The 13,574-nt window shown below is 47.7% G+C and overlaps 1 protein-coding gene across 3 annotated transcripts in view; it reads left to right on the top strand.

Moving 5' to 3' along the window:
- The window catches only part of LOC137352984 (hypoxia-inducible factor 1-alpha-like), a 50,806-nt gene that overhangs the window by 35,669 nt on the left and 1,563 nt on the right, over positions 1–13,574 (top strand). For 2 of the 3 annotated variants that reach the window (XM_068018831.1, XM_068018829.1), the window contains one exon: positions 1,205–4,687. The exons of the other annotated variant lie outside the window; for it this stretch is intronic. In XM_068018831.1, the coding sequence (XP_067874932.1) occupies positions 1,205–1,350 (146 nt within the window). In that variant the 3' untranslated portion in view covers positions 1,351–4,687. Of the gene's footprint in view, positions 1–1,204; positions 4,688–13,574 lie in introns of those variants that run through there. 3 annotated transcript variants of the gene reach the window in all.

Raw genomic sequence — 13,574 nt, 5'->3', positions numbered from 1 at the left:
GGAACTGTGATACATTTCCAAGTCAGGATGGTGTGTGACCTGGTACGGAACTTCGACTGTAGCTTGCTTTGGGTGTGACGTTACACTGAGGTCCCAATCAGGCAGTTCTAATGAATGGTAAAGATCCCATGCCACAATTGAAAGGAGAGCAGGGGAGCTCTCCCTGTGTCCTCACAACCAGCACCAATAAAAACAGATTAACTGGTCATGCATGTGGGGCTTTGCTGGTCCAGAGATGTTCCTGCCTATATCGACAACAACAGCAGTAACTTGCATTTACATAGCTCCTTTAGCGTAGTTAAAGATGTCCCAAGGTGCTTTAGATGATCGTTAATCAGACAGAATTGAACACCCACATAACAAGAGTTGCTGCACTCATTGTATGTGAGGCATTTCAATGTCATAAGATACTCTAAAGGGACAACATTCATTTCTATAGCACCTTTCACAACCTCAGAACAGCCAATTTGTGCACAGCAAGCTCCCACTAGCAGCAATGTGATAATGACCAGATATTCTGCAATGAATTATGTTTTTTTTTTAGATTAGAGATACAGCACTGAAACAGGCCCTTTGGCCCACCGAGTCTATGCCAACCATCAACCACCCATTTATACTAATCCTACACTAATCCCATATTCCTACCACATCCCCACCTGTCCCTATATTTCCCTACCACCTACCTATACTAGGGGCAATTTATAATGGCCAATTTACCTACCAACCTGCAAGTCTTTTGGCTTGTGGGAGGAAACCGGAGCACCCGGAGAAAACCCACGCAGACACAGGGAGAACTTGCAAACTCCACACAGGCAGTACCCAGAATTGAACCTGGGTCGCTGGAGCCGTGAGGCTGCGGTGCTAACCACTGCGCCGCCCATTGAGGGATAAATATTGACCAGGAAGAATGCTCCTACTCTTCTTCAAAATAGTAGCCTTGGGACCTTTTACAACCACCTGAGAGGGCAGAGGGGGGGCTTCGGTTTACCGCCTCATCCAAAAGACCTCTGACACTACAGCACTCCCGCAGTACTGGACTGGAGTGTCTGCCTAGATTTTGTGCTCAAGTCTCTGGTGTGAAACTTGAACCCACAATCTCTGACTCAGAGGCGAGAGTGCAACCAACTGAGTTGACACTATTTAAAAAAAAAAGTACATATGCTGAGTGTTTAATGCAGCTTAATGTTCTCTCCTCTCTCTGCAGCGCTGACCATGCAACTGCTTGGAACGGAGATATCTGGGCCCCCGGAGCTGACTCGTTACGACGGTCAGGTTAACGCTCCGTTACCAGGCAAGCATCACCTCCTACAGGGAGTGGAGTTACTGAAAGCTCTGGATCAGGTCTCCTAAGGCCTCCTCTCCTAACAAACCCTTTTCACCATTGGAAATCCTTATGGACTCTGCACTGATCCTCGGGGCCCAGACAATGCTGCACCTTGATTAAACAGTCACCATCCCTGAATAAACAAAGCAGAACGTTCCGAGATTGGCTGAGGGATAGCTGGAGCTGGAAGCTTTTTCGCACTCACTAAAACCCAACCTCTATTTACTAGAAATAAAATGAAAAACCACCTGGTTGATCAGTTGTTCCCCACCCCACCCCAAGGTAGATCAGCTGTTCCCTCGCTGCCCCCCAACAGCCCCTCCCCCAGTTTGCTCATACCCCCCAACTACAGGGCCATGAATGTGCTTTAGACTGAGGAATACACAGGAGTTTTAGTTCTTATCACTACAGTTCAGCAGCTTCCCCAACATTCCCAGCCTCTGCTCCTGGCCAACCTCCAAGGTGACTGTTTAGTCCAGGATTCATTGAATAATTCCGCTTTGCTGAAAGCCTTGTGAAGATCTCCATCTCTCTCTCTGACTCTGCATCTTTATCTACCTATCTCTCTGTCTGTCTCTGCCTCTTTCCTATGTCTACACATCTGCGTTGGGAGTAAACACCAACGTAACTGCAGCTCCTAACTGTGGGAAGGAAGAGACCAGGAACATGCAGTTCTTTGGAAAAGCCTAGTTATATTGCAGGTGAGCCCGGGAAACCTGGCTGAGCCCAGATATGGCAGCAATTCATTTAGAGAAATCCTCCTCATTAAAAGAAAGCTAATCAGAGATCGGGGATTTTCATACTGAACAGTTTGCATTTTAACGTGAGAATTAAATCAGTTTTACAGTGTGGAATCAATTCATTTGTTCTCTTGTCACTGTGGAACACAACGGTCTCTGTGAACTTGCTGCTATGCAAGAGGATGGTGCAGTCACACGTGTGTTCCTGCACACAACTCTGCACAGAGCAACACTTTTTCTGCAGGACTGCACTTGTGGAACCATCTGAGAAGCTCTTTTGTTCAGAAGTTTCCTGTGTCACAGTGGCAGTCCCTATGTGTCTGCAAAAGTAGAGACAGAAACTCATGGTTCTGTTTTAAGCCAGGGGAATCGAGACTGAGAGAAGAAAGCAAATCAATAAGGAGCTACCCTCCACCTCCAAGACTATCCTGTCTTCAACTTCCTGGGCACTAATCTCTGGAATTCCCTCTTGAAATCTCTCCGTCTCTCTCTCCCCCCCCCCCCCCCCCCTAAAAACCTACCTCTTTGACCAAGCTTTTGGTCACCTGACCTAATATCACCCTTTGTGATTCAGTGTCAAACTTTGATAATGTCTGTGAAGCCCGTTGGGACATTTTACTGTGTTTAAGGTGGCAGATAAATAGAAATGGTTATACATCCCTACAATCCCCATGAGGGTGGAATCAAGCAGGAAACACTCTGAGGGAGAGGAAATGAGACTCAGTGACAACAGGATAAAGTTCACCTTTCAGTGACCACTGGCTGTCTCTCAATCAGGGAGCAATACACATCACTCAGAGTCGTAAATGGAGGTGCCGGGGGAGGGAATATATAAATATGAGGGGGCACCAAGGGGAGATGGTGGCATTATGTCACTAAGCTGGTAATCTAGAGGCCCAGGCTAATAACCTGGGGACATGGGTTCAAATCCCATCACGGCAGCTGGTGGAATTTAAATTTAATTAATAATCTGGAATTGAAAGCTACGCTCAGTAACGGAGTCATGAAACCATCATCGATTGTCGTAAAAACCCATCTGGTTCCCCTTTGGGGAAGGGAATCTGCCGTCCTTACCTGGTCTGGCCTACATGTGACTCCAGACCCACAGCAATGTGGCTGACTCTTAACTGCCCTCTGAAATGGTCTAGCAAGCCACTCAGTTGTCCAGAGCAATCAGGGATGTTCAATAAACGCTAGCCTTGCCAGTGTCGCTCACATCCCATGAAAGAATAATAAAGAAAAAATAGCAGTAAGTGACATAATGCAGTGCCTGTTCCCTCCCAAACTCCTCAATACTTGGCTCAACACTGACTCACCCATACTGCTTTTATTCATTCATGGGATGTGGGCGTCACTGGCCAGGCCAGCATTTATTACCCATCTCTAATTGCCCTAACTGAGTGGCTTGCTAGGCCATTTCAGAGGGCATGTAAGAGTTAACCACATTGCTGTGGGTCTGGAGTCACATGTAGGCCAGACCAGGTAAGGACAGCAGATTTCCTTCCCTAAAAGACATTAGTGAATCAGATGGGTTTTTTACAACAAATCGACAATGAGTTCATGGCCATCATTAGACTAGCTTTTTAATTCCAGATTTATTAATTGAATTCAAATTCCACCTTCTGCTGTGGTGGGATTTGAACCCATGTCCCCAGAGCAATACCCTGGGTCTCTGGGTTACTAGTCCAGTGATAATACCACTACGCCACCGCCTCCCCAGCAGGTCCCCAGATCTGGGTCATAATCACACATCCCCCTCTCGTCTGTTTGCTAATCCCTCTGCCACTTGGTAAACAGAAGAGAAAAAGTAGCAGACTGCTACATTGTAAAAGACGTATAACCATTTACTATGGTGAAAAATTACTGGTGCAATCTCTGGCAATTTGCAATGGTGCTAAAGACTTGGGTTGCCAACCCTCCAGGCTTGTCCTGGATTCTGCAGGAATTAAAGATTCATATCCCGCGCGCGAAGCCAGGGAGAAAAATCATTGTGGCATTAAAAAAATGTTTTTATTTTCATTTTATTTGAAAGTTTTTGTTTTAGGAATTTTGGAGCTGGGAAAATAGGTGGGTGGTTTGACTGACAGTCAAGAATCATCCAATCGGGTAAGGAACAATCTGCTTGCTTTGTGATTGGTGTAGGAAGGTGGAATGCTGCGAGGATGGGCATGACAGGCGACCAATGGCAGGAGTGTGGGGGCGGGGCAGTTGGAGGCACAAGTCACGAGATGAAAGAGTTGCCAACTCTACTGGAGACAGGCACAGCCTGGCTCACCCATCCAATGTTTTGCCAATAGTAATGACACAACCAGCATTGTACACGTTAGTTGACTCCATACTGCGCATGGGGTGAACTAATTGTCATTGGGAGCTTCCTGCCACCAGTTCTGGTAAATGGGAGTTCCCCACTCCCCACAATTCTTTAGTGAACGTTGATTCAGGGCTTCTGCTACCAGAGGTTTTTTGATTTGATCAAACCTGGATAGTTTCTTGTTCTACAATTATACAATGATTAGTGAGAATATAATCTCTGATGTCACCATAATTAAATGTTTATCTTTCAAAACTGTAAACAGAATTTTGTTGTTCTGGAAAATAAAGAGCTTTCAGTACTGGTTCTGTAGCTTGTGTCTTGACTGACATCAATGCCTGCTTCTGGATCCCTCATTCATTGTTTGAAAGAAGCGAACTTTGCAGTAAGATCACAGGATATTAAAGACTTGCATTTCTATAGCCCCTTTCACCACCTCCAGACATCCCAAAGTGCTTTACAACCAATGAAGTACATTATGAAGTGCAGTAACTGTTTTAATGTAGAAAACGTGGCAGCCAATTTGTACACAGCAAGCTTCCACAAACAACAACGTGACAATGACCAGATAAACTGTTTTAGTGATGTTGGTTGAGGGATAAGTATTGGCCCCAGGACACTGGGGAGAACTCCCCTATTCCTCTTCAGAACAGTGGCCATGGAATTTATTTTGCATGCACCAGAGAGAACAGTCAGGGGCTCTGCTTAACAACTCATTCAAAGGATAGCACCTCTGAGAGTCATAAATGGAGGCACAGGAGGAATATGTAAATATGGAATGGGCACCAGTAATAGCAGGAAGTGACCTGATGCAGTGCCTCTTGCCTCCCAAACACCCCAGTACTTAGCTCAGCACTAACTGGATAAATATCCTCACAATTACTGCTCGATATGTCAGCCTGGCTTATGTGTTCATGTCTCTGGTGTGGCACTCGGACCCACAATCTTCTGACTCAGAGAGAGTGAGTGCTACCCAATGAGCCACTGTAACATATAATACGCTAACTCATTGACAGTCAATGGCATTACCATCGCTGAATCCCCCACTATCAACATCCTGGTGGTTACCATTGACCAGAAACTGAACTGGACCAGCCACATAAATACTGTGGCTACAAGAGCAGGTTAGAGGCTGGGTAGCGAGCAACTCACTTCCTGACTCCCCGATGCCTGTCCATCATCGACAAGGCACAAGTCAGGAGTGTGATGAAATACTCTCCACTTGCCTGGACGAGTGCAGCTCCAGCAACACTCAAGAAGCTCGACACCATCCAAGACAAAGCAGCCCGCTTGATTGGCACCCCATCCAGCACCTTCAAGATTTACTCCCTTCACCACTGATGCACAGTGGCAGCATGTACCATCTACAAGATGCACTGCAGCAACTCGCCAAGACTCCTTCAACAGCACCTTCCAAACCCGCAACCTCCACCTAGAAGGACAAGGGCAGCAAATGCATAGGAACATAAGTGTAAGTTCCCCTCCAAGTAGAGGCCTGCTATCCGACCTGAAACTGACGACGTGTGTCGGGCTCGGGTTGGGTCGGACACATGGTAAGTGCTCTGCTGGTAAGTATTAAAAAAAAACTTACCTGAGCTGGGAGTCCGGGACGAAGCTGAGTCTGCACAGTGAGCGAGTGACGTCACTATGAAGTCTCGCGCCTGCGCTGCAGCTTCTTACAGGTTCAATGTCAGGAACGTAAGTAAAGGGATGGTTGGGTCGGGCCGACTAGTGGTGGGTTCGGGGCGGGGCGGGCTCAGGCCCGCTGTGGTTCAGTCCGGTTCTTTTTCCCGACATAAAGCAGGCCTCTACCTCCAAGTCACACACCATCCTGACTTGGAAATATATCAACGTTCCTTCACTGTCGCTGGGTCAAAATCCTGGAACTCCCTTCCTAACAGCACTGTGGGTATACCTACCCCAAGGACTGCAGCGGTTCAAGAAGGCAGCTCACCACCACCTTCTGAAGGGCAAGTAGGGATGGGCAATAAATGTTGACCTAGCCAGCCACACCCACATTCCACAAAAGAATTTTAAAAAATCATTCTGTGGAACTCCTCAATCTGCTCTTTAATGTAAAGGCCTTTAAATGCAAGCTCGTCATCATTGCATGTATTTGCACTGACACTTACCTGAGCTGGGAGTCCGGGACAAAACTTTTCTTCTTCGAGGCCTGTATGAGGGGCTTTAACCCTTCACAGATTTCGTCATTTTCTAAACAATACAGGACCTGCTGCACATTTTGAGGCCAGTCGCTAGCGATTTGACCTGAGCACAGCTAACAATTTTACTGCAAGGCAAACATCATTCCAAACTCTGCTAAAACAGGTTAGACAGGTTCAGGCAAACTATTCTCTCAGGCCACTGGCTCCACTGCCCCAGCTCCCTCGCTTGTCCTCTCCCTTCTGCCTCCATCATCAACCCTGGCTGATTTCCCCCTCTCTCTAACAGGGGTTACTGGACAGTGATCGGGCACAGAACCAAAAGAAATTTAGAACTTTGCCTTTAAGGTTGCTGGTAATGTTAAGCAAGGTGAGACCAGGTTTTTGCGACAGTGTCCTGCATGTTTCCCTCAGTACATCCTGCATAACAATTAACTAAGCAACATTACACGGAATCTGAAGCATCCAGAGCTCGCCCCAGGGTCTTTATATCTTGTGGACCTGACAAAACCTCAGAGCGGAATGAAGAATTAAGGAAGGATAGGAATTATACTGGGACTGAGGGGTACAGTAGGGCGGTGAGGGTCCCTGCGGTGGAGTCCAGGGATCATGTTGGAATAGTCTATTCCTGAGTCCATTTATTACCTTACTTTTTTTTTAAAGACACTGAATTTTTCTACAGCCAGTCCCACAATCACATCACAATCTGTGGCAGAGACCGTGTCTGTCCGAGGCTTTGAAATCTCTCAGAAAGCAGTGCAATAGCTCCCCCTGTGGCTTAGTTGGTGATGTCGATGTCTAAAATCAGCCATACAGACCCCAGTAACTTGCATTCTGTTGGTCCTTTAGTCATTTACGGCACAGGAGGCCACCATTCGGCCCATCGAGTCCATGCCGGCTCTCCATGGAGCTACCCAGTCAGTCCCACTCCTTGTTTTATTAATGCTTCACCAGGACACTATAGCCTAATTCAGAGAGTCAGCCTGTAACCTACTCCTCGACCTCTGTCACTCCCTCTCACTCAATGTCCAGCAGCAAGTTCCCCAAGAGCAGTATCTGGCAGTTTGGCATCTCACATTCTGCTGCCTTCAATATGCAGAAGTTTCTGGTCGCTAAAAGTCACCTTCTCAGTGACAAACTACAATCCAACTTCTTTCTTTTGGGCCTCCTTATCTCGAGAGACAATGGATACGCGCCTGGAGGTGGTCAGTGGTTTGTGAAGCAGCGCCTGGAGTGGCTATAAAGGCCAATTCTGGAGTGACAGGCTCTTCCACAGGTGCTGCAGAGAAATTTGTTTGTTGGGGCTGTTGCACAGTAGGCTCTCCCCTTGCGCCTCTGTCTTTTTTCCTGCCAACTACTAAGTCTCTTCGACTCGCCACAATTTAGCCCTGTCTTTATGGCTGCCCGCCAGCTCTGGCGAATGCTGGCAACTGACTCCCACGACTTGTGATCAATGTCACACGATTTCATGTCGCGTTTGCAGACGTCTTTATAACGGAGACATGGACGGCCGGTGGGTCTGATACCAGTGGCGAGCTCGCTGTACAATGTGTCTTTGGGGATCCTGCCATCTTCCATGCGGCTCACATGGCCAAGCCATCTCAAGCGCCGCTGACTCAGTAGTGTGTATAAGCTGGGGGTGTTGGCCGCTTCAAGGACTTCTGTGTTGGAGATATAGTCCTGCCACCTGATGCCAAGTATTCTCCGAAGGCAGCGAAGATGGAATGAATTGAGACGTCGCTCTTGGCTGGCATACGTTGTCCAGGCCTCGCTGCCGTAGAGCAAGGTACTGAGGACACAGGCCTGATACACTCGGACTTTTGTGTTCCGTGTCAGTGCGCCATTTTCCCACACTCTCTTGGCCAGTCTGGACATAGCAGTGGAAGCCTTACCCATGCGCTTGTTGATTTCTGCATCTAGAGACAGGTTACTGGTGATAGTTGAGCCTAGGTAGGTGAACTCTTGAACCACTTCCAGAGCGTGGTCGCCAATATTGATGGATGGAGCATTTCTGACATCCTGCCCCATGATGTTCGTTTTCTTGAGGCTGATGGTTAGGCCAAATTCATTGCAGGCAGACGCAAACCTGTCGATGAGACTCTGCAGGCATTCTTCAGTGTGAGATGTTAAAGCAGCATCGTCAGCAAAGAGGAGTTCTCTGATGAGGACTTTCCGTACTTTGGACTTCGCTCTTAGACGGGCAAGGTTGAACAACCTTCCCCCTGATCTTGTGTGGAGGAAAATTCCTTCTTCAGAGGATTTGAACGCATGTGAAAGCAGCAGGGAGAAGAAAATCCCAAAAAGTGTGGGTGCGAGAACACAGCCCTGTTTCACACCACTCAGGATAGGAAAGGGCTCTGATGAGGAGCCACCATGTTGAATTGTGCCTTTCATATTGTCATGGAATGAGGTGATGATACTTAGTAGCTTTGGTGGACATCCGATCTTTTCTAGTAGTCTGAAGAGACCACGTCTGCTGACGAGGTCAAAGGCTTTGGTGAGATCAATGAAAGCAATGTAGAGGGGCATCTGTTGTTCACGGCATTTCTCCTGTATCTGACGAAGGGAGAACAGCATGTCAATAGTCGATCTCTCTGCACGAAAGCCACACTGTGCCTCAGGGTAGACGCGCTCGGCCAGCTTCTGGAGCCTGTTCAGAGCGACTCGAGCAAAGACTTTCCCCACTATGCTGAGCAGGGAGATTCCACGGTAGTTGTTGCAGTCACCGCGGTCACCTTTGTTTTTATAGAGGGTGATGATGTTGGCATCGCGCATGTCCTGGGGTACTGCTCCCTCGTCCCAGCACAGGCATAGCAGTTCATGTAGTGCTGAGAGTATAGCAGGCTTGGCACTCTTGATTATTTCAGGGGTAATGCTGTCCTTCCCAGGGGCTTTTCCGCTGGCTAGGGAATCAATGGCATCACTGAGTTCCGATTTGGTTGGCTGTATGTCCAGCTCATCCATGACTGGTAGAGGCTGGGCTGCATTGAGGGCAGTCTCAGTGACAGCATTCTCCCTGGAGTACAGTTCTAGGTAGTGCTCAACCCAGCGGTCCATCTGTTTGCGTTGGTCAGTGATTATGTCCCCCGATTTAGATTTGAGGGGGGTGATCTTCTTGATGGTTGGCCCAAGAGCTCTCTTCATGCCATCATACATTCCTCTGATGTTTCCGGTGTCTGAGGCCAGCTGAATATGACTGCATAGGTGTTGCCAGTAGTCGTTTGCGCAACGCCTAGCTGTTCTTTGTGCAGTACTTCTGGCTGCTTTAAGTGCTGCGGATGTTAAATCGCTGGGGGCTTTCTTGTAGTTCAAAAGTGCAATGCGCTTAGCGGCTATGACAGGTTCCAGCTCTTCATTATGAGATTGAAACCAGTCTGCATTTCTCTTCGCACGTTTGCCGTAGGTGGTCAAAGCTGACTCATAGATGGCGTCTCTGATGTGGGCCCACTTGGTCTCAGCATCCCCTGTGGGAGTGTTTTGAAGGGCTGTTACAAGTGAATTTAGAAATTTTTGTAACAGCTGTGGGTGAGAAATTCTGCTCGTGTTGATGCGCGGGTGGCCCTTCTGCTTGGAATGATGCAACTTCTTTGGTCTGAGTCTAACCTTGCTGCACACCAGGGAGTGGTCGGTGTCGCAGTCCGCACTGTGGAAGCTGCGTGTGATTTGAACACTGTTTAAGGCGGCTCGCCTTGTGACAATGAGGTCTAGCTGGTGCCAACGACGTGATCTTGGGTGCCTCCATGAAACCTGGTGACAGGGTTTAGTGTGAAAGAACGAGTTGGTGATGCAGAGGTTATGATAGGTACACAACTCAAGCAGTCTCTGCCCGTTCTCATTCATCCTTCCAACGCCATAGCGCCCAAGGCAGGAGGGCCATGAGTCATGGTCGGCCCCAACCCTGGCATTAAAGTCCCCCAGCAGGAATAGGTGTTCGGTGTTGGGGATGCTGCTAATGATGTTATGGAGTTGTTCATAGAACTGGTCTTTAGCTTCAGGTGCGGAACAGAGTGTTGGAGCATAGATGCTGAGTAGGTGTACTGGACCAGAGGTGGTGAGCAGTCGGATGGACAGTATGCGTTCCGAGCCATTTGAGGGAGGCTCTATCATGCTGAGCAAGGAGTTTCTGATGGCGAAGCCCACTCCATGCTGTCTTGGTTCTTCAGGATCCCTGCCCTGCCAGAAGAAGGTGTAGTCTTGCTCTGCTAGAGAGCCACTCGCGGGGAGGCGAGTCTCCTGAAGTGCTGCAATGTCCACATTGAGTCTACTGAGCTCGTTGTTAATGATGGCGGTCTTCCGAGAATCGTTGATTTGTGTAAGGTCTTCCGACAGGCCAGGACACATAGTTCTGACGTTCCAGCTTGCAAAGCGAAGGGCTGGTACCTTCTTTCCTTTTTTCATGTTGTTTGGTGCGGTGTATCAGTCCACCTTTCGGGCAATGACCCTGAGCTCCAAGCACCCATTGAAGCAGGCAGACTGTGGCGAAAGCCTAACAATCCAACTACCTGGAACTTAACTGTTAAGTGTTGAAGTGCCTCGTACAATGAAATGTGCAATGTCAACAAATACAGTAGCTGATCTGTGCCAGCGATCTCCCACAAACAGCACGAAGAGTACCTGTTACATTACTCTTCAAATAGCTTTTCGAAAGCACCTTCCAAACCCGCAACCTCTACCACCTAGAAGGACAAGGGCAGCAGATGCACGGGAACACCACCACCTGCAAATTCCCCTCCAAGTCACACACCATCCTAACTTGGAACTATATCGCCATTCCTTCACTGTCGCTGGGTCAAAATCCTGGAACTCTTGCCCCTAACAGCACCGTGAGTGTACCTACACCCCAAGGACTGCAGTGGTTCAAAGCAGTGGCTCACCACCACCTTCGCAAGGGCAAATAGGGATGGGCAATTGTAAAACATCTAGGGCGCTTCACATGAAACTGAATGTGACACTGATCCACATAAGGAGATATTAGGACAGGTGACCTAAAGCTTGGTCAAAGAGGTAGATTTTAAGGAGCATCTTAAAGGAGGAGAGGGGCGCGGAGAGGTTTAGGGATGGAATTCCAGAGATCAGGGCCTCGGTAACTGAAGGCATGGCCACCAATGGTGGAACGATTAAAATAGAAGCACAAGGGGCCAGAATTGGAGGAGCACAGAGATCTCAGCTGGGGCAGCATATAGAGATAGGGAGGGGGTGAGACCACAGAGGGATTTGAAATCAAGGTCAAGATTTTTAAAATCGGGGTGTTGCCAGACTGGAGTCCACCAGTGCAGGGGGTGATGCGTGAATGGGATTTGGTGATGGTAGCAGTTTTGGATGACCTCAAGTTTAGAATTAGAATATTACAGCGCAGTACAGGCCCTTTGGCCCTCGATGTTGCGCCGACCTGTGAAACCATCTGACCTACAATATTCCATTTTCATCCATATGTCTATCCAATGACCACTTAAATGCCCTTAAAGTTGGAGAGTCTACTACTGTTGCAGGCAGGGCGTTCCACGCCCCTACTACTCTGAGTAAAGAAACTACCTCTAACATCTGTCCTATATCTATCACCCCTCAACTTAAAGCTATGTCCCCTCGTGTTTGCCATCACTATCCGAGGAAAAAGACTCACTATCCACCCTATCTAACCCTCTGATTATCTTATATGTCTCTATTAAGTCACCTCTCCTCCTCCTTCTCTCCAACGAAAACAACCTCAAGTCCCTCAGCCTTTCCTCGTAAGACCTTCCCTCCATACCAGGCAACATCCTAGTAAATCTCCTCTGCACCCTTTCCAAAGCTTCCACATCCTTCCTATAATGCGGTGACCAGAACTGCACGCAATACTCCAGGTGCGGTCTCACCAGAGTTTTGTACAGCTGCAGCATGACCTCATGGCTCCGAAACTCGATCCCCCTACTAATAAAAGCTAACACACCATATGCCTTCTTAACAGCCCTATTAACCTGGGTAGCAACTTTCAGGGATTTATGTATCTGGACACCAAGATCTCTCTGTTCATCTACACTACCAAGAATCTTCCCATTAGCCCAGTACTCTGCATTCCTGTTACTCCTTCCAAAGTGAATCACCTCACACTTTCCCGCATTAAACTCCATTTGCCATTTCTCAGCCCAGCTCTGCAGCCTATGTCCCTCTGTACCCTACAACATCCTTCGGCACTATCCACAACTCCACCGACCTTCGTGTCATCCGCAAATTTACTAACCCACCCTTCTACACCCTCTTCCAGCTCATTTATAAAAATGACAAACAGCAGTGGCCCCAAAACGATCCTTGCGGTACACCACTAGTAACTAAACTCCAGGATGAACATTTGCCATCAACCACCACCCTCTGTCTTCTTTCAGCTAGCCAATTTCTGATCCAAAGCTCTAAATCACCTTCAACCCCATACTTCCGTATTTTCTGCAATAGCCTACCGTGGGGAACCTTATCAAACCCCTTACTGAAATCCATATACACCACATCCACTGCTTTACCCTCATCCACCTGTTTGGTCACCTTCTTGAAAAACTCAATAAGGTTTGTGAGGCACGACTTACCCTTCACAAAACCGTGCTGACTATCGCTAATGAACTTATTCTTTTCAAGATGATTATAAATCCTGTCTCTTATAACCTTTTCCAACATTTTACCCACAACCGAAGTAAGGCTCACAGGTCTATAATTACCAGGGCTGTCTCTACTCCCCTTCTTGAACAAGGGGACAACATTTGCTATCCTCCAGTCTTCCGGCACTATTCCTGTCGACAATGACGACATAAAGATCAAGGACAAAGGCTCTGCAATCTCCTCCCTAGCTTCCCAGAGAATCCTAGGATAAATCCCATCTGGCCCAGGGGACTTATCTATTTTCACACTTTCCAAAATTGCTAACACCTCCTCCTTGTGAACCTCAATCCCATCTAGCCTAGTAGTCTGAATCTCAGTATTCTCCTCGACAACATTTTCTTTGTCTACTGTAAATACTGACGAAAAATATTCATTTAACGCTTCCCCTATCTCCTCTGATTCCACACACAACT

This window comes from Heterodontus francisci, chromosome 40 (assembly GCF_036365525.1).
Source record: "Heterodontus francisci isolate sHetFra1 chromosome 40, sHetFra1.hap1, whole genome shotgun sequence".
In the NCBI taxonomy this organism is placed as follows: Eukaryota; Metazoa; Chordata; class Chondrichthyes; order Heterodontiformes; family Heterodontidae; genus Heterodontus; species Heterodontus francisci.
The sequence above is the reverse complement of the archived record's forward strand: the minus strand, read 5'-3'. Positions and strand labels throughout refer to the sequence as shown.